The 25,719-nt window shown below is 43.4% G+C and overlaps 3 protein-coding genes across 5 annotated transcripts; 1 reads left to right on the top strand and 2 right to left on the bottom strand.

Annotated features, from left to right (window-relative positions):
* Positions 1-7,925: 7,925 nt before the first annotated feature.
* LOC107147180 (cytochrome c oxidase subunit 6B1-like) lies at positions 7,926-8,383 on the bottom strand. Its single transcript, XM_015491592.2, has one exon. It carries the CDS (start codon positions 8,305-8,307, stop codon positions 8,047-8,049), a length of 261 nt encoding a protein of 86 aa, XP_015347078.1. The 5' UTR covers positions 8,308-8,383; the 3' UTR covers positions 7,926-8,046.
* Positions 8,384-17,471: 9,088 nt separating this feature from the next.
* Positions 17,472-20,905, top strand: Lamtor4 (late endosomal/lysosomal adaptor, MAPK and MTOR activator 4). Of its 3 annotated transcripts, none has more exons than XM_048790029.1 (4): positions 17,472-17,668; positions 18,143-18,223; positions 20,125-20,242; positions 20,545-20,678. In XM_048790029.1, the coding sequence occupies exons 1-4, from the start codon at positions 17,666-17,668 to the stop codon at positions 20,658-20,660; spliced, it is 318 nt and encodes a 105-aa protein (XP_048645986.1). In that variant the 5' UTR covers positions 17,472-17,665; the 3' UTR covers positions 20,661-20,678. The 3 variants fall into 3 exon arrangements, with proteins under 3 accessions (XP_048645986.1, XP_015346999.1, XP_015347000.1); XM_015491513.2 differs by having other exon boundaries at positions 17,492-17,668; positions 20,555-20,905; XM_015491514.2 differs by having other exon boundaries at positions 17,512-17,668; positions 20,570-20,905.
* Positions 20,906-21,154: 249 nt separating this feature from the next.
* Positions 21,155-25,704, bottom strand: Trappc14 (trafficking protein particle complex subunit 14). Its single transcript, XM_015491512.2, is given in 12 exon segments — positions 21,155-21,862; positions 21,969-22,162; positions 22,347-22,501; positions 23,375-23,538; positions 23,626-23,708; positions 23,841-23,988; positions 24,091-24,211; positions 24,506-24,592; positions 24,763-24,892; positions 24,995-25,090; positions 25,293-25,679; positions 25,681-25,704. Coding segments are annotated over 12 exon segments (1,743 nt in total). The 3' UTR covers positions 21,155-21,708.
* Between the last annotated feature and the right edge of the window lie 15 nt (positions 25,705-25,719).

The raw sequence follows: 25,719 nt of genomic DNA, 5'->3' as shown, positions 1-25,719 counted from the left end.
GAAACTTTTTAGTTTGATTCCATCCCATTTATTGATTCTTGGTTTTAATTCTTGCACTACAGGAGTCTTATTAAGGAAATGTGGCATAAATACACAATGGAATTTAACTCAGCAATAAAAGAGAACAAAATCATGGCATTTACAGGTAAATGGATGGCGTTGGAGAAGATAATGCTAAGTGAAGTTAGTCAATCCCAAAAAAGCAAATACTGAATGTTTTCTCTGATATTAGGAGGCTGACACATAGTAGGATAAGGAGGGGGAGCATGGGAGGAATAGATGAATTCTAGATAGGGCAAAGGGATGGGAGGGAAGGAGAGGGGGCAGGGGATTAGTAAGGATGGTGGAATGTGATAGACATCATTATCCAAAGTACATGTATGAAGACATGAGTTGGTGTCAACATACTTTATATACAACCAAAGATATGAAAAACTGTGCTCTATATGTGTAATAAGAATTATAATGCATTCCACTGTCATTTATTTTTTTAAAAAAAGAAGAAAAGAAAAAAATGGAATAGATTTATGTGCATATGACCTCATGTGTTGTTAACCTGAATCTCACAATGAAAACTCTCCTTTAAAAATGTCAGAGTCGGGCTGGGGTTGTGGCTCAGTGGTGGAGCACTTGCCTAGCATGTGCAAGGCCTGGGTTCGATCCTCAGCACCACATAAAAATAAAGATGATATTGTGTACAACTAAAAAATAAATATTTTTTTTAAATGTCAGAGTTAATTACCAGAAGTTATTTTGAAAACAGGTAACAACAACATCATTTGTCATCTTTTTAAAAAATATTTTAGGGGCTGGGGATGTGGCTCAAGTGGTAAGGCGCTCACCTGGCATGCGCAGAGCGCTAGTTTCAATCCTCGGCACCGCATAAAAACAAAGATGTGTGTACCGAAAACTGAAAAATGAATATTAAAAATTTCTCTCTCTCTCTCTTCTCTCTCTCTCTTAAAAAAAATTAAAAATATTTTTAATTGTAGAAGAACACAATACCTTTATTTTACTTGTTTTTTGTTGTTGTTGTTTTGTTTTGTTTTTTAATGTAGTGCTGGGGATGGAACCCTTTCCCTCACACGTGCTAGGCAGGCAGGTCTGCCACTGAACCAAAACCCCAGCCTATATCAATTGTATTCTATACATAATAGTTTAGGTGGTAAAGATCTAGTTACTTAATTTTTGCAATACTTTTTCTTTTGAAGGTCTTAGTTTTCAAGCCTTTTAATGAAAAAGAAAGGCATAAGAATAAAAATTAAAAGAGCTAAAATTGAGTTTAAAGACTCCATATTTACTTCTCTGCTGCTAGGCAAGCACTCTACCACTGAGTTACATCCCCAGCCCTTGTACACACAAAATGATTTTTAACATATCATGCACAAAAGAAATGTATGAATGTTCAGAGTAACATTATTTATTTATTTTTACATGGTGCTAAGTATTGAACTCAGTACCTCACCTGGGCTAAGCAAGGGCTCTACCACTAAGCAACAAAGACAGCCCCCTTAATGGGTTTTGAGGGTACATTATATCATATGTTTTAAAAACAAACAATTCCTATGTCACATTCACTGCTACAGAACACTAGAAAAGAGAATTATTTCCCAATTCATTATATGAAACTAGCAAAAAGCTGGCCACCAACTCCTAGCCAAGTTAAACAACACAGAAAAAAATAAAATGTCAATCTCATTTAAAAATCTTAATATAGGAGCTGGGTTGTGGCTTAGTGGCAGAGTGCCTGCCTAGCAGGTGTGAGGCACTGGGTTCAATTCTCAGCACCACATATAAATAAATAAACAAAATAAAGGTCCATTGACAACTAAAAATATATTTTTTAAAAATCTTAATATAATAATAATAAATAAAATATAAGCAAATATGCCTAGCATGTGTGAGGCACTGGGTTCAATTCTCAACACCACATAAAAATAAATTTAAAAATAAGGGCATTGTGTCCATCTACAACTAAAAAAAAATTTTAATAAAAAAATATATAAGCAAATAAAATTCAATTTAAAGGATCACAATTATCCTGTAGTCAATTTGAATTTTTTAGAGGAGACCATAATTAGTGAAATATTAGGAAATGTATTGATATAGTTTATTGGATAAATAGGAGTAAGGGTAGATGCAAGTAGATGCAAAAGCAATATTTTGTGAAATAAAACCTTTTTTAAAAAATTAAAGCTCATGGGGCTGGGGATGTGGCTCAAGCGGTAGCGCGCTCACCTGGCATGCGCGGGGTGCTGGGTTCGATCCTCAGCACCACATAAAAATAAAAATGTTAAAAAAATTAAAAAAATTAAATTAAATTAAATTAAAGCTCATACTTTATTCATATTTCCATAAATTTGTCTAATTTTTTATTTTGCAGAATACATGTTTTATTTTATTTTATTGATTCTTGTTAAAATATGCTTGTTAAAAATGAAATGAAAACTTTTAAAATATTTTTTAGTTGTTAATAGACCTTTATTTTTATTTATTTGTATGTGGTGCTGAGAACTGAATCCAGTGACTCACGCATGCTAGGCAAGCGTGCTACCACTGAGCTACAACCCCAGCACAAAATGAAAAAGGAAACTTCCTCCTGTTTTCCATAATGGAAATGCTAATTTACATTCCTACCAATAGTACACAGGGTTCCCCTTTCTTTACACCCTCATCAATGCTTAGCTCTTGTCTTTTCTGTAACCTCCTAAGCAGGTCTCAGGTGATATCTCATTGTGATTTTGATATGCATTTTCTTGATGATTAGTGATGTTAATTTGAGAGATGGTCATTTCTGAGATCTTCTGGTGCCATCCCAAAAGTCTGAATTAGAGATTTGCTTTAAAATATGTTTGTTAAAATGCTTCTATGAGTTTGACTATTTTAGATTCCATATATAAGGGAAACCATACAGTCCTTGTCTAAAGGATTTCACTTAGCATAAAGCCTTCCGGGTCCACCCAGGTTGGAAATGGCAGCATTTCCTACTTTAAAAGTAAATAAATGTGGGCTGGGGTTGTGGCTCAGTTTTAGAGCACTTGCCTTGCATGTGTGAGGCACTGGGTTCAATCCTCAGCACCACATAAAGATAAATAAATAAAATAAAGCTATTGTGTGCATCTACAACTGAAAATATTAAATAAACAAATAAATGTTATTGGATATCCCCTGACTTTATGAAATACATGTAAGTAGTAAAATGGTTAATTTTACATTGACATAACCATCATCTCACCTCATTACCCTTTTTGCTATTCTTTTGTTTTGGTGTGGTGCAGTGAAAATACTCATTTCACAGAATACTGCAAATCCAGTGCCATTTAATTAACTGCAATCCTCAGGTTAAACATTGATCTCTAGACATGAACATCTTACATACAGGCTACTTTGTATTCTCTGACTTCTAACTTCCCATTTTCTTCCCTCTTCCTGCCTCACTGATAAGCATTGTTACATTCTCCATCAATGTAAATTTGACTTTTACTTTTTAGATTCTACATATGAATGAGTTCAGGAAGCATTTTACTTTCAGTGTCTGGCTTGTTTCACTAGCATAATGCCCTCCAGATTCATCCATGTTGTGGCAAATGGCAAGATCTCCCTTTTAAAGACCAAATAATAATCTACATATATAATACATTTTTAATTCCACTCATCTGTAAATGGATGTTTATGTTGATTCTATGCCTTGACTATTATGAGTAATATTGCCATGAACATAGCAATGTAACAGTGGTTCATTTATAGACCTTGCTGCTCTGCCACTGTGACTTATTTTTAAAAGGACATGTTTCTTTTCTCCCTAATTTCTCCCTCCCTAATCCCAGGGGAAACAGGATTACCTTTCTTCTCCATCCTAGGTAGAATTATCCATCCTTGAGCACACATCCACCACAGGAATGAAGTAATTCAGACTTTGGGGATGGCACCAGAAGATCTCAGAAATGACTGTCTCCCAAATTAACAAGTGAATTGCAGCTCCAACAGAGAACATGCGGAATGTGGCCTTTGAATCACCTCTTTAAAAATCCCCGGTTCGCTCTAATAGGGAGAATCACAATCTCTGGGACAGGAGTCCCCTGTGATTCTCCTTTTCTAGCAAAGCAATAAAGCTTATTTTTCCCTTTTCTCAAAACTGTGTTCTTATTATTAGATTGGCATCAGGACTAGAAGTGAGCTTTTAGTAACAGCAAGGCAGATATTGCTTCAATATATTCATTTTGTTTCCTTCTGTTATATACCCAGTAGTGGAATTGCTGGATCACAGGGGGGTTCTATTTTTAGTTTTTCAAGGAACCTTCCTCCTGTTTTCCATAATGGCAGTGCTAATTTACATTCCTACCAACAGTACATAAGGGTTCCCCTTTCTTCACACCCTCATCAACACTTAGCTCTTGTCTTTTCTGTAACAGCAGGTTATAGGTGATATCTCATTGTGGTTTTGATATGCATTTTCTTGATGATTAGTGATGTTGAGTTCATGTGCCTGTTGACCATCTGTATGTCCACTTTGGAAAAATAATGTCTATTCAGATCTTTTGCCCACTCATTGATTGGATTCCTTGGGTTTTGTGAGCTATTGAGTTGTATGAGAGCCTGAGATACTTGGGACCTTAATTCTTCAACTGGTACATGGTTTCCAAATATTTTCTGCAATTCTACATATCGCCCTTTCATTTTGTTGCTTGTCTCCTTTGCTGTGCAAAATTTTTTTTTCATTTTAGGTAGTCCCACTTGTTTATTTTTTACTTTGTTGCTTTTGTTTTTTGGTGTTTTATCTAAAAATCATTGCCAAGACCAAAGTTGAGGAGATTTCCCCCTGCGTTTTCTTCTAGTAGTATTAGTTTCTGGTCTTCCATATAAAATCATTCTTGTCTCCTTGTTTATTCTCACATCCTACATTCAATCCTTAATCAAGCAGTTCTGATGGTTTTACCTTCAAAATATACTCATAATCCAACTCCTTGTCATTACCTGCACTGTTACTCCCCTGGTCTAAGCCACCTCAATCTCTCTCTCTCTCTCTCTCTCTCTCTCTCTCTCTCTCTCTCTCCAGTACTGGGGATAGATCCTAGGGGCATTTTAGGGGGATTTTACTCCTCAGCTACCTCCCCAGTTCTTTTTCTTTTTGAGACAGGGTCTCACTAATTTGCCAGACTGGTCTCAAACTTGCAACCCTCCTGCCTCAGTCTCCTGAGTCACTTAGATGACATGTGTGCACACTACCTCCAGCTGCCACCACAGTCTCTTACCTAATTCTTCATCTTGCTGCCACTTCTGCATACTCTTTCCTCAACAGTACAGCCAGAATGGTACTTTTAAAAGTGAGATCATAAAAATAAAAGTGAAAAATAGAAGTGAGAGTGGCTGGTGTATAGCTCAGTGGTTGAGCACCTCCCTTGCACATGTGAGGCACTGGGTTCGATCCTCAGCACCACATTAAACAAATAAATAAAGATATTTTTTAAAAAATTATTTCCTTTAAAAAAATAGAAGTGAGAGTGTGCCATTCCTCTGTCCAAACTTTCCAGTGACTCACTGTTTCATTCAACATGCATTCTCCATGGGAGCAATGTCACCTTCCAGGGGATGAAAATTGTTGCTGGGGAGAAGGAGGCTGTGAAAATCTCAGATATGACAATGGTCTGTGGTCCCCCAAAAGGCCACAACATATAAACAAATATTTATCTGTGGTATTAAATTTTTATGGGAAAGACTGCAATTAGGAAAATAATAATTAATTAATTATAATTAATAATTAATAATAATAATAATTATATAATATATAATATTAATTAATTAATTAATATTAATAATTATATAATAATAATTATAATTATAATTATAATTATAATAATAATTAGGAAAATAAAGTTGTCTACAAAGGATTCTAAGGGGCATAATAATGAAAAAAAAAAGTGGAAACTTTTTAAAGCTCAGAATAAAAACCAAATTTCTACACAACTCTACAGAACCTGGTCGCATTAACCACCCTGAGCTCATCTCCTGATCTGTGGTGAGCCGCCTCTGCCATTTCTGCAGACTATGGTCACCATTACAAGATGGCGCTGGCTCCGCTGTGGTCTGTGACAAACAACTCCTTATTTGGGAGAGTTGGCGCATGACTATTCATCACCCTATGAGAAAGTTCCACGTGGCAGCTTTGCACTGGGGCTTGAGATGCTTTATTAAGGCTGGGAGGGGCATCCGAGAGAGAGAAGAAGAAATATCAAGGGCCTGAATAAACTGCTGAAAGAAGATTCCTGAGTTGCGTCTTCCTTGCGGGCAAGGGGTCGCGACACTGATCCAAACCCCATCCTTCAGCTTCATTACACTGGCCTCTTTGCAGTCCCTCAAGTCCATCAGGCAGACTGTGCATGTGAGCGCACACACACACACACGCATGTGCATGCACACATGTGTGCACAAACACTTGGTCTTTGTCTTTACTGTTCTTTCTGTCTTGAATATTCACTCCCAGATTTTGTCTCGGCTGAACCCCTCATTTTCTTCCATTCTGTTTTCTTGACTCATCTCCAGGGACCTCCCAGGGGTCACTTTATATACCACACAACAGCACAACCTCCCTGTCTCCACAATTTGGAACCTATTCATCCAGATCCACTTTGTGTGTGTGTGTGTGTGTGTGTGTGTGTGTGCGTACGTGTATACATGCACCAGGGACTGAACCCAGGGCTTTGTGCATCCTAAGCATGCTCTCTACCACCAAGTTGTACCCCCAGATCCACCCACATCTACTTCTACTTTTTTCCCCCATAGCACTTATGATCTTCAAGCATACAATTTTTTCATGTCTAATGCTTCTTCTCTGTCTTCATCCATTAGAATATATGATCCACAAGGGTAGAGATTTTTGTTCTAACAGTCTTTAAGACAGTTCCTGACTCAGAGTTGCTCTCAGTAATGATTGAACAAATTATTTCCAGCCCCAGGGAAATAACTTGGGTCCTACAAGGAACTATAAATTCAGTTGAGTTTGAATCTGTAACTGGAAAAATTAGAGTAAGTTCTGGTATTCAATAGCACAGAGGGGTGACTGTAGTTCATAACCCCTTACTATAGTTTTTTTTTCTTTTATTTTTTGTTTTCTTCTATCCAGTATATAACCCACTTCAGTGCCAACAACTTAAGACCACAGAAGCCATGCAGTGGTTCAGGGCCTGTTAGGGAGCACTTTTCATTCATATAATCAAAATATCCAACAAGAACAACTCAGAGGTAGAGAAGTTTAATTGGAGTTCACAGTTTCAGAGATCTCATTGCTCTGGGCCCAAGGTGAGGCAGCACCTCATGGGGGAAGGGCCCAGTGAAGAAAAGCTGCTTAGCTCATTGTGGGGTCAGGAAGCAGTCAAAGACAGAGACAGAGAGACAGAGACAGAGAAGGGGAAAGGGCCACAGGGAAGATGCACCCTTTTGGGGCAGGCCCTCAGTAACCCACCTCCTCCATCCATCCCCACCTGCCTATAGTTTCCATAGTCAGTCCAATCGAGCTAAGATGGTCTTATTAGGTTACAGCTCTCATAATCTAATCATTTCACCTCTGAACATTCCTGTACTAACAGGAAATCATAACATTCTGCCCCTGGCCCCCAAAAGCTCATGTCTATCTCACAATGCAAAATGCATTTAGTTTATCTCCAAGATTCCCATAATTTTAACAGTTATGGCATGGCCCAAGTCCAAAGTCTCCTTTGAGCCAAAGGCAAACTCTTGGCTGTAAGCCCTTGTAAAAATCAAAAACAAAAAGGGGGCTGGGGTTGTGGCTCAGCAGTAGAGCGCTCACCTACCACATGCAAGGACCTGGGTTCAATCCTCAGCACCACATTAAAATAAAGGTATTGTGTCCAACTAAACTAAAAAATAAATATCTTTTATTTTATTTATTTATTTTTTTTACTTTTCCAGTGAATTTTTATTAGTTAAGTCATGATTCAGGGTCCCAGGGTAGGAAGAACCAAGCACCCAGGTCCCCCTTTACCACCCTGGGAGAAGGACGGAAGACAGGAGAGGCAGGGTGGAACCAGTTCAGATCTTCCCGGGAAATATGCCTTCTGCCCGGCGGTCATCCCAAGTTGAGACCCAGGATATGGGGCAGAGGGACTTGTACACACGCCAGTACCACTCACATACAGAAACATCGCCCCCTTTTGCGGTCATTGCCTTCTGGAAGCGGTGGAAGTCCACGTAGTTCTGCCAGCAGTTCCTGGTCTGGTTCTGGTTGGGGAAGCGGCTGTCAAAAGGGGCAGTCTTATAGTTCTTGATTTTGGTTTTGATGTCTTCAGCCATGATGCTGACTCCTAAAGACACCCCTGCAGCAGCTTGCAGCTCATTGTGACCCTTAGCAAAAACGCCAATGTCAGACAGGAAATATCTTTTAAAAAAATCAAAAACAAGGTGTGTGTGTGTGTGTGTGTGTGTATGTATATTTTTTTTCCAACATATAGTGGCATAGAGTAAATATTCCCATTCCAAAGGGGAGGAATAGGGGCACAGAAAGAAGATGGAGCCAAAATAAGACCAAAACCCAGCAGGAAAACAGGTCTGGTAACTCCATGTACAGCATCTAGGACACATGGACACTTGATGAACTCTCCAAAGGGCTTGGGCATTGCCCCATTGGCCTTGCTAGTCGCAGTGCACCTGGGCTCTCTCTCAGCCTGGCTCTCTCCACAGCCTGAAGTTTTTCTCAGCAGAGACTCCATATTACTAGCATCTCATAATTCCTAGAATCTCCATTCCAGTTTTGGCTTCATCTTCACAACTTCACATATCACCCCTTCAGGGGGACCTTTCAGGGACTTTGATCCTCTACACTTTGCTTGGCCTCCCATGCCTTACTTTAAAGTCTTGGTGGAAGTCTCCATGACCCCTTAACTCTGGAATTCTGCATTTCTGAATAACCAGCATCATATGGGTGACACCAAGGATTGCTGGAAGTTCCCACAATACCTGGGGCCCTGGAATTTCAGCTGAGTTTCTGAGCATGGTGCAACAACTTCCTACACCCCCTGTGTGAGCAGGGAGCTCTTGTGATCTCTTCTTAAAGAAATTTTCCCTTATGTATTCTGTAGTGAATGTGCTTGTGCAAATCCCTGAGACACCTTCAAAGCATTGTTCTTATTGTCTTTGTGAAAAGTACTTAGCATCTCTTTAGGGGCTATAATCTCTGTGACAAGCACAACTTCCATGACCCCAGCTTTACATGCACTTTTCTGGCCAAACTGCAAGTTTTTAAAATTATTCATATACATATATGGTTGTTGATGGGCCTTTATTTTATTTATTTATATGTGGTGCTGAGGATCAAACCCAGGGCCTCATACATGCTAGGCAAGTGCTATACCACTGAGCCACAACCCCAGCCCGCTTTTAAAATCTTTTAGCTCTGCTTTCTGCTCCCATTTCTCAAAGAAAACCTGACTAAAGGCTGTCTGCAATATCCATAACGTTAACTGAATACTCTGCTGCCTTGAAATTTCCTCCCCCAGAGTAATTAGTCCATCACTTTTAAATGCAGCCTCACACAAAGTCTTAGGATATGAGAAAAATGTAGAGAAATTCTTTGCCAAATATAACATGAGTGGCCTCTAGTCCAATTCCCAGTATAGTCCTTATTTCCTCTGAAACCTCATAAGCACAGTCATATTCTCATTGGAATTTTGGTCTTCTAAGCTCCCACCAGAACCACCAATTAAGTTCCACTTACAATATTCTAAAGCTTTTCCATCTTGCATCTCTAAACTTTTCAAAATTCTTCCCGCAAACCAGTTGTCAAAACTTCTGAACTACGTGGTCAGGTTAGTCATAGTAATGACCCCACTTCTCAGTACCAATTTTTATATTAGTTAGGGTTCTCTAGAGGAACAAATCCAGCAGAGTAGATTGGCTTACAGGATCAGAAACTGGATAGTCCCATAATGGCTGTCTGCAGACTAAAGAACTGGAGGAGCAAGTAGCTGCTCAGTTCAAGAACTTGGAGCCTCAGAAAAAGGATCAATGATGCAATCCCTGTCCCTGACTGGAAGCCTGGGAACTCTCTGGAGAGTCAATGATCCAAGTCCATTTTGAAAGAGTGAAGGAGCCAGAGTTTGATGTACTCAAGCAAAGGCAGCAGCAATCAAAGCACCGCCCAAGAGAGAAAAAAAAATGGCACCTGCATCCACATTGGCTTCCTCCTTTCTCCACTCTCCTTCCATCCAGGACCCCAGCCCATTGGGCTGCGCCACCTATATTCAGGGTGGGTCTTTCCCTCTCAGTTTGCTGTCCCACATGACAATAATCTCTGGAAACATCCTCATAGACACATACAAAAAGTCTCTTAAGGGCTGGGACTGTAGCTCAGTGGCAGAGCACCTGCCTTGCATCCTCAGCACCACATAAAAATAAACAAAATATTGTGTCCATCTACAACTAAAAAAGATATTTTTAAAAAAGTCTTAATGCATTCAAATTGACGATCCATATTAACTGTTACAGAAAGGGACTGAAGGGTTATAGAAAGTACAAGACAGCGCCCCAAGAAAAACAGAGGGGCAGTGTGGCTCAGGAGGAGGGAGAAAAATTAGCCAAACATTAAATCTCTCCAAGTACATCCTTTCCCAGTAATAATGGACCCTGAGGGACAAAGCAAACATGTGCCCCTTCCCAACCCCAGTGGGTCCTGAAGGAAGGAGGCAAATACTGAAATGCTGGGCCCTGGACTTTTCCCCTTTCCCAGATGAGTCCTGGAAGAAAAAAAAAGCAAATAGTGAAGCTTTAGGTGGCAAAAGAGTCCCAGAGGAAGGAGGATAAGCAGTGAACACAGAGTTGTGAGCTTTTTGCAGTGACAAAGAGTTTTAACCTTTTTACAACTACCTTCCTCAGATAAAATTTTCACCGCACAACTAGGTCGCTGACTGTCCAAACTGCACACCCACAGTCTCCAATGATTAATTTACTCTCATTGTAAACTATAAAACCTAGACTCTATAACCGTTGGGCCATTCCCCCTACCCAGAAAATAAGCCCTCCCGTGCCTGATGGATTGACTTCGCTGCAGGATAAAGGAAAGTTTGCTGATCCGGTCTGCTTCCCATCATTTGTGGGCCATTTGCTTACAAGGACTCTCAATACCCCCCACGGATCAATTTTATAAAACCTTTAACTATTGAATGACTATCAAAATCATGTTGCTTCATAATGTCACTCTGTTAAAAGAATCCATTTTTTAAATGTAACTCTTCTCATTATGCCACAGTTTGGGAACCATGATTCTGCTCTCTTTATTTTCTCATATCTTGCTAAATTGGAGAAGAGGAAGTGAACCTGGTTTTTGAGGGAACCTGCATACATCAGATATATTTTGTCCCCTCTTGGGTACTAAGACCCACAGAAGTAGATTCTACAATATTACACAGGCTCTAGGGGCTCACAGGGCCTAACAGGGTCCAGATTTCCAAATGTCCCTTCCGCCTTTGGTTCACCAATGCTTTTTCCACGATGCACACCTCACAAAGCACATTTCTTCCTTTTTGTTCAATTGTCTCATAATGCTCCTGGATGGGAGGGATAAGATGAAAGAAAGAGAACCATTGGAAGGTGTTGTTGTCCTGGAGTGCAGACCCAGGCATTAATGCCACTACAGAAACCAACACATTCAAAGGGCTCCCACCCTCTTTGGGGTTTGTGGCTATGACAAATAAGTTTATGGGTCAACTTGGCTAGGATCTAGTACCCAGTTGTTTGGTCAAATATTAGTCTAGCAGTTGCTGTAACGTTATTTTTTTTTAAGATGTGAACACCCCTTAAGACAGCAGACTTTGAATGAAACAGAATAACCTTCTGCTATAGTTTGATTATGGACAGTGTTGCTCAAATTTCTGTATACTAAAGGCGAGGTCCCCGGGGCTGGGGATGTGGCTCAAGCGGTAGCGGGCTCACCTGGCATGCGTGCGGCCCAGGTTCGATCCTCAGCACCACATACAAACAAAGATGCTGTGTCCGCCAAAAAATAAAAAATAAATATTAAAAATAAATAAATAAAGGCGTGGTCCCCACGGTGGCAGTATTAGGAGGTGCTGTGGACCTTTAAGAAGTGGGACATAGTGGAAGGTCTAGACCATTGAAAGTGTATCCTCAAAGAGATTGTAGGGCCCCAGTCTCTCAGGGGGTTTGCTACCTGGCTCATGATGTGAATGGTTTTCTCTGCCATGTTCTCCCTGCCATTGCCTTCCTGTGCTCTCAGCAGAGGCCCAAATCAATGGGGCCTCTGGACAGAAACTCTCAGCACCATGATCTAAATAGATATTTTCCCTTTATAAGTTAATTGCCTCAGGTATTTCACTATAGTAGAAGAAAGCTGACAAATACACCATTATAATATAGATGGGCCTCATCCAATTAGTTGAAAGTCAAAAAGGTAAAGACACAGGTTTCTTGAAGAAACAGTTATTCTTCTCAGGATTATAATATAAACCCTGACTAAGTTTCCAGCCTGATACCCTACCGAATTCAGATTCAAGACTACATTATCAACTTTTACTTAAATTTCCAGTCTGACCGCCTATCCTACAGATTTTGGACTTGCTGGCTACACAATTGCATCAGCTAATTCCTTTTAATAAATCAATAGATCATGAAAATAAAAAGGAGACAAGTAGAGTAAGGGAAGCAGAGGTAGGGAGGGGAAAGAGGAAGAAAAGACTCAGGGCAAATGAAATTAACTAACTTATATGCATGTAGGAATATGTCACAAAGAATCCCACTATTATGTATGATATGATGCACTTATAAAATTTAAGACAAAAAGGCAAAATGACAAAATAAAACTAAAAATTAAATGAATGCTTCAATAGTCTAAAAGGATGGATAGATAGATAGATGGATGGGTAGACATATTGGTCCTATTTCTCTGGAGAACACTAGTTAACTTATACAGCAGTTAACTTATGGCTTGTTTCTGTTCGGTTTGTGTATTTGGTCTTTGATGGCTCCTTTAGCATTCTTCTTTTCAGTCTAGATTATTTTTGTTTGATTGAGGCTATTGCTTTGAAACTAGTCCTCCTTGCCTCTCACACATCATTTCTTTCTCTCTCATTTTCCTAGTACCAATTACTACCTCATCAACATCCATCAACAGATTTCTTTTTTTTTTAAAGAGAGAGAGAGAGAATTTTTAATATTTATTTTTCAGTTTTCGGCGGACACAACATCTTTGTTTGTATGTGGTGCTGAGGATCGAACCCGGGCACACTACCGCTTGAGCCACATCCCCAGCCCCATCAACAGATTTCTTTTTCTTTTTTTTTTTTAAAGAGAGAGGAGAGAGAGAGAGAGAGAGAGAGAGAGAGAGAGAGAGAATTTTTTTTTTAATATTTATTTTTTAGTTCTCGGCGGACACAACATCTTTGTTTTGCATGTGGTGCTGAGGATCGAACCCAGGCCGCATGCATGCCAGGCAAGCGCGCTACCGCTTGAGCCACATCCCCAGCCCTCAACAGGTTTCTTAACCCCGATCCTACTTCTCTGGTTCTCTGAACTCTGTCATGTCCATTCAGGCGGCACTTATTGGAGACTATGGTGTTCATAGTAATGTACTTTGGGAATAAAATGTTGATGGTATCACAGGCCCCCACCCACACGCTGCTCAGCTTCTAAGTGAGATAGGCAAGCAAAGACCTGTACGGAGGTGTAGTGAATGCCACACTAGAGATGTAAGCCCCTTCGATCGAGTTTGGTGGAGCAAAAACTGTGTGTGTATGGAGAATGAAGAAGGGATAAATAATGCATGTGCATTTTCCAGCACATTCTCACATTGGCTGAGAAAAGGTATTAGAACCTTTGGAAATTGCTTGGTCAGGAAGAAGGAAGACAGCTTTACTGCTTAAGTGAATACAAACATGTTGTCTCACATTCTAGGATTTATTTTCTCCTTTTCAAAAGAAGAAAGCACAGGGAAGGATAAAAGGAGAGATTTGTACGCTAGATAGTGGAATTCCAAAGGCAAGCCAGATCCATCAGGGAACTCACAGTCTAAAATAAAATAAGCATTCAGCAAGGGCTCACTAGAATATTCCCTCAGGTAGATAGAAATCTGCACAACTTGTCTCCTAATGTCTCTCTGCTCAGTTGTCACCTCATCAGAAAGGTCACTTCTGCTCACCTGATAGAAAATAGCACACCCACCTTGTCTATATTCTCTTACTTGATTTTTAAAAAAACTTATTCAAATATAATATGTAATCAGAAAGTTATCATACATAAGTGTGTGACTCATTCAATTTTCACAATCTGAACACACACACGACACCAACTTCCAGATAAAGAAACAGAGCATTACAAGACCCCCCAAAGTGCCCCTCTTGTTCAGCCTCAATGTTCCCCTGTGAATGCCCATCCTGATTTCTAACAGCACAGATTAATTTTGCCTATTTTTGTACTTTATGTAAAGGGAATCAGGCAGAATGACCTCCTTTGTGATGGACTTCTTTCATTCAATAGGTTTGTGGGATTCACTCATGTCATTTGTGTCATTTTGGTCCATTCATTCTCATGGGCTATGAAGTCCCATGGTGTAAATATGGTACAATTTTTTCATTCAACCGTTGGTGGGCATTTGGGTGGTCTCCAATTTTGCAATATTAGGAATAAAGTTTCTACGAACATTCTAATAATTGTCTTTAGGTAAACATATGTACACATTTCCATAGTGCTAAATTGCTTTATCGCAAGACCTGCTTTATTCTTCTAAGATTTTAAAAAATATTTAATCCTTCATGTATTAAAAACATTTAAAACACACACAAAGCTGGGCATGGTGGCACACACCTATAACCCCAGTGGCTCGGAGGCTAAGGCAGGATGATGGTGAGTTCAAAGCCAGTCCTCAGAAACTTAAATGAGGCACTTAGCAACTCAGCAAGACCCTGAATAAAATATTAAAAGGAGCCAGAGATGTGGCTCAGTGGATAAACACATCTGGACTCAACCCCCAGTACCAAGACTCAGAACCTCATAGAGTACTACCAATTCTTTGAAATCCTTTGAATCTCTCCCTGACCCATCCATCTTCTATTCCGGAAGTAATCATCATTCCAAATTTTATGTTTATCATTCCCTTTATCATTTTAACCATAAATACATTATGTATGCAATACACTTTTTTGTTTTGCATGTTGTTGAACTTGATATACATGGAATTCTGCTCTATTCTTCTTCACAGAATTTTTCACCACTTAACATATTTATTTTGCTGATTGTTGTGTGCTAACCTCTTCCTCCCAAAACATTTTTAAAGACTTGTTTTAATTTAATTGCTATATCCCCAATTCCAAGAAGACTGTCTGTACCTAGAAGATGCTCAATAAATACTTGCTGAATTGAATGAACAGTACTTTGCTTTGTCCAGTAGTTTGGGAAAGGAAACAGTTTTAACTATGACTGATGAGCATGGTCCTGTGAAGGGTCCTCTGTATCAGTAAAAACGAGAGCAGGAAGTTCTGAGGTAAAATCAAATGTAGCTTCTAAAAATTAAGCACAGTTAGCTTATAAAACAATGGGGAAAACATCAGCTTCAGTGTCAGAAAACTGAGACAAGAATATGGCTCTGTCACTTGTCAGCTGTGTGCTTGAATTCTCTGCACTTTCTAATCTGCAAAATGGGATTGTTATTATTATAGGGTTAATAGTTACTATTATTATTGTTGTTAGTATTACAGGTTAATGAGGTTACTACTATAGGGTGGTTAGTGGGGATAATATTACTGGGTTGTTAATAACCGCATTAGGGGAACATATGGATGAAAATGCTTTGATTAGTAGGTGCAAACAAAATGGTCCTACTAAGTGGCATCAATATGTAACGCCAGGCACGGCTTTGCAAATTAAGCATCTCCACTAAACTCTCTTTATATGTCCTCCTGAAATTTAAACTTTATATTATAAATATATCTTTTTTTCAGATGCTGGGAATTGAACCCACATATGCTAAGCACACCCTCTGCTACTGAGCTACATCCCTAACTATATCTCATTTGTAAGGAGGAACCCACCTTTTCTAATTGGATCCTCAAGCAACCGAACTTTATGGGTTTTTTAATTGAAATTAAAATTCTTCATTCCAAATTGTACAATTTGGTGGTTTTTAGCACATTTTTTTAAAGTTTATTTTTTTAGGTGTAGTTGAACACACATCTTTATTTTATTTATCTATTTTTATGTGGTGCTGAGGATCGAACCCAGGGCCTCGCACATTCGAGGTGAGCATTCTACTGCTGAGCCACAACCCCAGCCCCAGTTTTTAGTACATTTGCATGGTTGTGAAACCATCACCACTGTAATTCTTGAACATTCTCATCATCCCACAAAATACACCTATTAGCAGTCACTCTCCATTTCCTCATCCCTCCACCCCCAATCCCCTGGCAACCCCTAATTTGCTTGTTATTTTTATGCATGTGCCTATTCTGGACATTTCACATAAAGGAACCACACAACATGTGGCCTTGTGTATCTGGCCTCTTTTCATTCAGCATTGTTTTCATGATTCATCCAGGTTATAGCATGTGTTGGTACTCTATGCTGAATAATAATCCATTGTATGGATATACCAATTATATTGATCCACTTATCAGTGGATAGATATTTGGATTGCTTCACTTTTTTCGCTATTATAAATAACACTATAATGAACATTCATATACAAGTTCTTGCTGTGGGATGTTTTCAGTTCTTTTGGGTACATGCCTAGGAGTGGAATTACCAGGTTATATGTTAACTCTAATGTTGAACTTATTGAAGAATTGTTTCCAAAACTGCACTATTTTACAGTCCCACCAGCAATGCATAAGGGTCTAATTTTCCACATCCTCACCAAGAAGTAGTAGTAGTAGTTGTTGTTATTATTATTATTATTATTATTATTAAATCATTAGATTATTCTAATAATCATTAGATTATTCTAGAATCATTCTTTATTTTTACCTCATCAATACTGCATTAGCCACATTAGTATCACAACTGGTATAGAAATTATCTAAATTAAAACAAAAATTTCCTAGATTTTGTGATGTTTGTAAGAACACTAAAAGTGACACAAAGTACTCTTTCCTAGCAGGGAATAGTCAATTCACCATCATACGTTCCTCATTAAATCTAGGAACAAAAATCACTTTGGGAACAAATTGCTATTTTAAACACAGAGCAGCCTGGGTTAGGCATATGAATAGACTTTAAATAGCTTCCTACACGCATTTCACATTATTTCACTTCAGGCTCCCTCTTTTAAGGTGAAGAAGTCAAACCCAGGAACCGACCTGGTCACTAGTGGGCAATCTAACTCATTTGAAGCCCTGGGCAGGACTGCTGGAGCAGGCGCACACCCACAGCCCCGCCCACCAGGGCCCGCCCCCTCCTACGACACCCACGCCCTCCGATGTCGAGGGGCGGGAATAATCGACCAATTCAGCGAGTCTCCGGGATGCAACGCTCTGTACTGGCTGATTAAATTTAATGTCTTAGCAACGCTCCAATCCACAGGGTAGAGGCGTGGCTAAAACCCGGTGGCGTAGGGCTGAGGGAGGAGACCGCCGGCTGGGAACACGTGACCTGGGCCTGGCGCCGGAAGCTACCTATCTAGTGGGGAGCTCCTCCAGCACCTAGGGCTGCGATGGTGAGTGAGGACGCATGCGCGGGAGTACGCGCTGCGGGTTCTGCGCCCACAGTCTTTGGTTGCCCCCTCCTGGGCCGGCGTTCCACCCTTACCTCCAGTCGGTCCCGGGATGGAGAGGGAATGGAGATGGGAGGAGCGGCGACGGAGCGGGCTGAAGAGGAACCTGTGGGAGGGTGTGCAGGGGCTGGGAGCAGTCTGCGGGTTAGGGGCGGGACACCTGCGACTGGAAAGAGGGGCAGCGCGGAGGGGCTGTGGGGCAGTGAAGGCCGTCCGGGGCAGTCAAGAGGGGGAATGGAAGGCCCAGGAGATTCCGGGGCAGAGAGGGCAGATGGAAACTCAGGAAGATCAGCATAGGAGGACACATAAGGGGAAGAGGGTCCGGAAGGGGCCATCGTCAAGAGAAAGACTCGGGTTTGCAGGTGAAGAGGTCCATCTTGCCGCTTGCTCCTCACTGCTCGCATCTTTACCCACTAGACTTCTGCACTGACCCAGGGACTGGAGCGAATCCCAGACCAGCTCGGCTACCTGGTGCTGAGTGAAGGTGCAGTGCTGGCGGTGCGTTCTGGGAAAGGGAGGTGACGTGGCTGGGTAACCCTTTTTAATTGTGCCTAGTTTCACCTAATTTGCTTTCATTTTCGTCCTTTTACCTGGTATCCCCCCTGGCATACCGTAAGCTTTTGGTAATTAATCTCTGGAATCTTAGTCTTCTAACTGTTCCAAGGTAAAAGAGGTCTACCAATGTTACAAAGTCATACAACTCATTTCAGGTTGGTTGATAAGAATCAACAATGCCCAGATGTTTTCTCCAGTACATCTTTATTTGGTATTTCTTGAAGACATCTTTGTATTTTGTTCTGTAATATTATATAGTGTAGCTCTGTAGAAATATTTGCTCTTTCTGGAGAGACAAGGCTTAAAGTTCAAGGTTGAAAACAGTGCAAGTGTTTTGGATTGCTGAAGGATCCAAAAATGAAAGATTCAGCCCTTGGTGTTATAACTTGTGTTATGGGAAGACTTTCTTGGATGCAGAAGTTCAGCTCAACTTAAAGGATGAATGATTGTAAATGGATGGGGAAAAAAGGAAAATAGTCAGGGCTGGGAACTGGACATATTTACAGGATTGTGACCCTGCCTATCTGAATTGATTGTGGGTTGATATTGCAAAGGTTTGTGGGGAAAGGATCTGATTGAAGAGGCCTTGGATTTAATCTTTAGTGTAACAGAAGTTTTGAAAATTTATACTACAGAAACAGGACCCAGTGATATGGTTGAGCAAGATTGTTGGTTGTATGGAGATGGGCTGGAAGGGAATCTAGGTATGAGACTAGGCTGAAGGCCGTATAGTGCAAGAAGAAATTTTTAGAGAAATCAATATATCCTGGTAATGACTTGATATTAGGTACTTCTGTGGGTACTTCTTTTGTAGGAGATACTTCTCCAATCACTAAGACTTTGCACTGAGAAGCCTAGAAGAATGACATGGTACCTAACAAAATCAAGAAAGGAAGTTGACTGGGGAGGGAGGTGGATAAGGGAAAATTTTGTTGGTTCCATTGTAGATAATTGAGTTCAAGGTAGAATAATAGCAGTTAGTAAATATTGCTACGGATTGTTCTAAGGATCTCCCGGTATTATACCTTGTAACCCTTCCAAGTCCACTAGATAGATATTATTGTCCCTAATGTACCGATGAAGAAACTGAGGTAAAAAAACATCTGGGTTCAGAGAGAACTAAACTAAACCTACGTACAAGTCCATATCAGAGGTAAGAGAGGAAGTTGAGACAGTCAACAGAAAGAAGTCCAGGACTACTGTCATTATCACCCAAGAATTAAATAGAGGGAGTAATTCAAGAACAAAGAAGATGTTTACAATTCAGATTTTACAGACAAGGCAGCAAGTGGGAAGACTGACAAAAGATGAAGCCTTTAACAAGTCACTGTGGATAGGCACCAATCTTGGAGAATGATTTTACCACTAGATAGGGACAAGGAAGGGCATTCAGTTTCAAGGGGTTAGAAGATAGGCCAGACACGGTGGCACATGCCTGTAATTCCAGTGGCTTGGGATGTTGAGGCAAGAGGATTGCAAGTTCAAAACTAGCCTCAGAAACTTAGTGAGACCCTGTCTGAAAATAAAATATAAAAAAGAACTGGGGGTGTGGCTCTGTGATTAAGTATTCAATACCCCATAGAAGGGGGGGCAGGGGAGAGGAGTATCCAGTAGAGTTGGATGAGTTGCTTGCTGCTCAGTGGAGGAAGCTGGTATTGTAAGGATGAGAAACAGAATGGCAAAAGAAGGGAGACTATTATTAAAGAGGTTTTAGGTCAGGTTTTCCAAAACTGGGTGACCCCCGGGTATTGGAAAGCACGGAGAGGCAGAGGGCCTATGCCTAGGATTCCTTCCCAATTCTGTAACCTCATTTTCTACACCCTCCCCTCCCCATTTACTTGCAGTCATCTGGGGATCTTGAGAATGATGAGCAGGCAGCCAGCGCCATCTCTGAGCTCGTCAGTACAGCCTGTGGGTTCCGCCTGCATCATGGCATGAGTGTCCCCTTCAAGCGCCTGTCAGGTGAGCCCCAGCCCCAGCCCCCCGGTGGTGGGAGTGGGAGATATTTCCAGATGTTTTAGGGAAAGAAACCTTTCTCCTTCTACCACATTGCACCAATTCCTGGGTCTGTGGTTCAGCCACTTCTCTCTCTGGGATTCCCTAGTGTCAGGACTCAGTAAGCAAGAGAAGGAAGATCTCAGAGCAGCCTCTTCCAATCTCTCCACCTCGAACTACAGAATTGCTTTGCCTTTCAATCCCAGCCAGCTTGTGACCCTGTAGAGGTTATTGTACCCACTAACTCTGTGTTCCCTTCCCTCTCCTGGGTGGGGGAAGGTGTTTCCCCTCCAGTGGTCTTTGGAGAACACACACTGCTGGTGACTGTGTCAGGACAGAGGGTGTTTGTGGTGAAGAGGCAGAACCGAGGCCGGGAGCCCATTGATGTCTGAGTTTGCCAGAGAGCCAGGGTTGGAGAAATGGACTGGATACTTTGGCTTCTGTGATGAGACACATGTGTCCTCCACTTCTTGCTTGGCTCGCTGCTGGAACTAGGGTCTTCTGCTTACCCCCCTTTCCACCCCCCACCTGAAGAACAGAGGTTTGCGTACTTTATGCTGTGTTAAGGAGAATTTGGGCAAGGGTTTCTTTCTTTTCCCTTCTAATAAACATGAGTCTGATGTTCCTAGACTCAGGATGTGTGTATGGGGGAGGGACTGCATTTGGGTGGTTTATACCTTGTGTCTTCCACCTCCTGGACAGTTGTGTACCTCAGCCCAGGGTAAGTGGGACAGGGCCACTACTGGACATTCTAAAACTGGGGATTGAAAAAACAAGGACAGGAAGGGAGATATTTGTGTGCATGCTGAAGGGAATCATCCCGAGCCCCACTGGTCTGCTCTTTCCACCAACATACAAACAACAATCATACAACAGTCATTCTTCTCCCTCCTGAATGGGCATTTAATAGTCTTATTTCAGTTGGAAGCTGTAGTTCAAGAATAAGTTACAGGAACAGACAAAAAAAAGATACAACTTAAAGTGCTTCAGGCTGCCAACGTAAACATGAGGGGCAGAGGAGGCCACCTAGTATCTCCCCAACCCCTGAGACAGGAGGGTCATCGTCAGAATCCCTGTACCAACACCACCTTCTAAACTCAGCCCTGCGGGTGGGTGGGGGGGAATGCTGGAGGCAGAAAGGACACAATAGGAATGAGGAAAATACTCTGTAAACTTAGAACAAGGATGAAGGGCTGGGGTAGGGCCAGCCCCCCCCACAGGAACTTGGGGAAACACTGTTGGCGGAGCACTGCAGCCACACCATCCACTTCACAACTTCTGCCCTCATCCATCAGCAGACACAGACAGGCGGCCCTGCTGGGCTTCTTCACCCACGGTGGGAGGTGTCCCAGGGGAGGCACAGTCTGAGAGCGAGGAGCCCTCCAGGGGCTTTGGGTTTCTGTAGTATATGGGGGGGGCAGAGCCGCATGGTGCTACTTGACGGGCTCCACCACCAGGACTTTGCACTCGCGCTTGGCAATCTTGTCCAGAGAGAGCACAGCCTTGTCCGGGGGCAGGTAGAGAGGGCGGCCAACAGGGGAAGCCACAGGGGGTGTGATGGCCCTGCGCTCCATCACACTTCCTGACCTGGAAGAAGGCAGAGACTGTGAGCTCTGCTCAGCCTCCACACTGCTCCCTGCTCCCTAGTTCCAGCCTCTGCCCAGGCCAATGCCACATCTGCCCCACTTCCTACCTCATGAGGTGGCTTCGGGAAGGCTGTTGGTGGGAGAAGGACTGAGAGCGGCCCAGGCTCGCCTGGTGCCTCTCCACCAAGTCCCGGACAGCAGGGCTGCTGGGGCTGCTCTTTCGAGAGAGGGGCCGGGCCTCAGGAGGAGGGTGGGACACACTGGCAGTGAACTGCAGCTTCAGTTTCATGTGCTGGCTCAGCTAGGTGGGGAGAGACACCTCAGCATTCCAGCTGGCTTCTGGGCCCAGACCTTCCCACTCAACAGATCCAGGTCAGAGCTCGTTCCACTCTCCCTCTGCCCAGCCTTCTAGTGCCACCCATTATCCTCCATAGAAGCTAGGGGCTGTGACTGTTCCACCTCAACATCCTGCAGCACTAGCCCACCTCAAAGAGCCCCGTCCTCAGAGCTTGGAAGGCCACACTGAAGGTGAGCGCACTGCCTTTCCGGGAAAAGCCAAGGTTGTTGAGGGGGGTGTGGCAGACGATGGAGTCCAGTGCTGCTTGCATGGCCCGGCGTTCCTCCTCACACAGCTGCTTTCCTGGGGGCAGAAACAGGCATCAGTGAACACTGGACAGTTCCTCAGTTCCCAGAGGCCGCCATCAGCATGGTCACATTTGATTTGCAAAGCATTCTGTGGAACAAACTGAGGAAATGTTGTCTTTTGCCAAGGGTTAAGGGTAACAACAGCTATACAGTGTGTGCTGGGTTTTGTTCCAATTAACTCATTGATCTTCATAACAACCCAAAATATTAGGACTGGGTGTGGCGGTACACTATAATCCCAGTGACTTGGGAGGCTAAGGCAAGAAGATTGCAAGTTCAAGGCCAGTCTCAACAATTTAGCAAGAATCTATCTCAAAACAAACAAGAAAAGGACAGGAGGGGCTGGGGTTGTGGCTCAGCAGTAGAGCGCTTGCGTTGCACGTGTGAGGTATTGGATTTGATCCTCAGCACCACATAAATAAATTAATTATAAAGGTATTGTGTTATGTACAACTAAAAACAATTAAAAAAAAAAAAGGACAGGAGATATAGCTCAGTGGCAGAGCGCAGCTAGGTTCAATCCCTAGTACCAAAAAATAAAATAAACATAAAATATTAGGAGTGAAGACCAATGTCCAAAGAGTAATATAACATACCCAAGGTCACACAGCTAGTCAATGAGAGGTAGAGCTCATACCACAGAATGTAGCCTTATTGTCCATGTCCTTCAAGTCACTGTCCCAATGCCTCTCTAAACTCTATTTGTGATCCTGAGGAGACCACCAGGTACACAGCAAGAGCCACCCACTACAAGTCACCTAGGTGGGGCTGGCACCAGATCTAAGCTGTTCTCACTGGTCTACCTCTTTGAATTCTTCCTTTTCCCTCCCCTCCTATGGAACTAAGTCCAGCCAGGCAGCTGACCCACCAGCCTGTGCATGCTCCGGGGTCCACACAAGCCTCACAGCAAGGAAGTCTTGAAGATTGTTGAGCAGTGTGTAGGTGACAGTGAAGCGCTCATAAGTCCGAACAGGGGACTCACAAGAAGCAGTCATCACAAAGCACGGACGGTCCAGGCGGACATTGGGCAGGCTAGGAGCAGTGAGAGAGGGAAGCTAGATGTGGGTCAGGCAGCAGAGGTGAGCGGGATGGTGCCTGGTAGGGGCCCCACACACTGACCGGTAGTGGGTGTAGATGCTCTGGGTGAAGGGCAGCTTTGGGGTGGACCACTGAACCACAGCAATCAAGGGAACTTCTAGGCCCTGCAGGTGAGACACAAACATCAATATCACTTGCATCAGAATTCCCCTCCAGTCTAGTCAAGCCCCTTGCCTTTGCCTTCCACTGCCTTTTCTTATCCTTTTTCCTCAAACACACGAGCCCTTTATTCTTACCTCCTTGGCTCCTGGAGGGGGCTGCTCACCCCCTCTCAGCTGAAACAGGAAGTTGTGTTCCTCCAGGGCACTAAGAGGACAGGGGAAGCAGCCAGAGGTACCAGGGAGTCGGCAGAAGGAGCCCATTGAGACTTCCCCAGACTGGTGACTAGTTGAGAGAGAGGACAAGACATGAACAACTCCCCATGTCAGAGCTCAGCTCCTGCTCCACCCCTGCCACTTCACAGCCCTGCCCTCCCCAGGACCTCACCAAACATTGTCCACCAGCAGTACAGAGCCATCAGGCATGACAGGTAGATAACTGGCATTGAAGTTGGGGAGGATTCGGATATCCCAGATGGAGATTTCCTCCTGGGAGGAACTGTTCAGCACTGTTGGAAGTAACCAGTCGGCCTCAGCATAGCAGGATACCTCAAGACCACTAGGTACACAGCAAGAGCCACCCACTATAAGTCACCTACTGTGGTGGGACTGGCACCAGATCTGAGCTGTTCTCACTGATCTACCTCCTTGAATTCTTCCTTTTCCCTCCCCTCCCATGGGGCTAAGTCCAGCCAGGCAGCTGACCCATCAGCCTGTGCATTCCCATCAGCCTGCCCCAAGTAACTATCATCTAATCAATTCTCTTGCTGATGCCCAAGACTTGAGCCAGCAGATCTGCTCACCCTTGAGCACGGTCAAGTGTTTTCCAGCCACAGTGAACTGTCGACATTTCAGAACTGGAGGGGGCAGCAGCGTCAGCAGGGTGCTCACTGCAGAAGAGGAAGAGGCAAGAAATGAGGGGCTGGGCCCAGACTTTCCCCCCAACTCACAGTAATCACCTTCCTCTTCTCCCCCATCAGGCACTTTCCAATATCACCCCTCCACTCTGTACCCCCAAATACCATACTCTGGTTTTTCCCCTCCTGCAGTCTCCTCCCACCTTGGGCCTTGAAAGCACTCTGCTCGCCCCGGAATGTCTCCCCAGGAGATCGGGTCTGCAGCAAGCGCAAGTAGCCTTGATCTCTGACCTCTGGTGCCTCAACCTCCCGTTTCCACACGGTCACTACAATCTGGGTACAGGAGACATTGGACCATGGTCAAGAGGAGAGACGTGGCAGGGCCTTGAAAGGGTGTCTGAATTAAGACATCAGCTCCACCCTGGCTCAACCTACCTTGGCCTTAGGTGTCCCTGGGGGCAGTCTATCCAGTGAAACAGTGAGTGGGAAGATGACCTCATCTGTGGATACGATGGGTTCCTCCACAGGCAGCTGGGATTGTGAAAGGGGTGAAGAGGTCAGGAGTCAGAGGCGGCCTAAAACGCTTCCTTTAATTTCCGCAGTAACGGTCCTTCATGCCTTCCCCTCTATCATCTGCCTCCTGCCTTAGGTACCCAGCGTCCATCTCCCAAACTGCATTTGGCACCCAGCAAACTGCTCTCAGCCCTGTGCCGTGTTACCCCAAGTTCCTCACCGTGGTCGCTGCCCCTGAGGTAGCAGGGCCCGGGCCGTGGGTGAGAAGAGGGCTGCAGCCTCGGAACACGCCTCCACCCCCAGGGTCCCCTCCCCCTGGAGGTTCTGGGTCCTGGTCGCTGGTGCCACCGCCCCCTGGTAGCACGCCCCCGGCGCTGACAGAAGCCAGGGCGGCCAGGGCAGTTGCCAGTTCTGCCCAGGCCCCTCGGGAGCTCAAGCCCGGGCCGCCCCCGGCACCAGACCCGGCGCCACCCCGGCAGCGTAGGACCAGCAGGAAGCGGACAGTCTCCCCGAGGTACAGATGGTTACGCCGGGGCAGCGCCCGGTACCGGCCCGGGTCCCCCGCCAGCTCCGCGCGCGGTGGCAGCGGCACGGCCGGGAAGTACAGTCGAGTAGTCGCACTGGGACTCCATGGGGCGGCGAAGACG

The sequence above is a fragment of the Marmota marmota genome, unplaced genomic scaffold (genome assembly GCF_001458135.2).
Source record: "Marmota marmota marmota unplaced genomic scaffold, marMar, whole genome shotgun sequence".
Lineage (NCBI taxonomy): Eukaryota > Metazoa > Chordata > Mammalia > Rodentia > Sciuridae > Marmota > Marmota marmota.
Note: the sequence above shows the minus strand (reverse complement) of the source record. Positions and strands in the feature narration are given on the sequence as shown.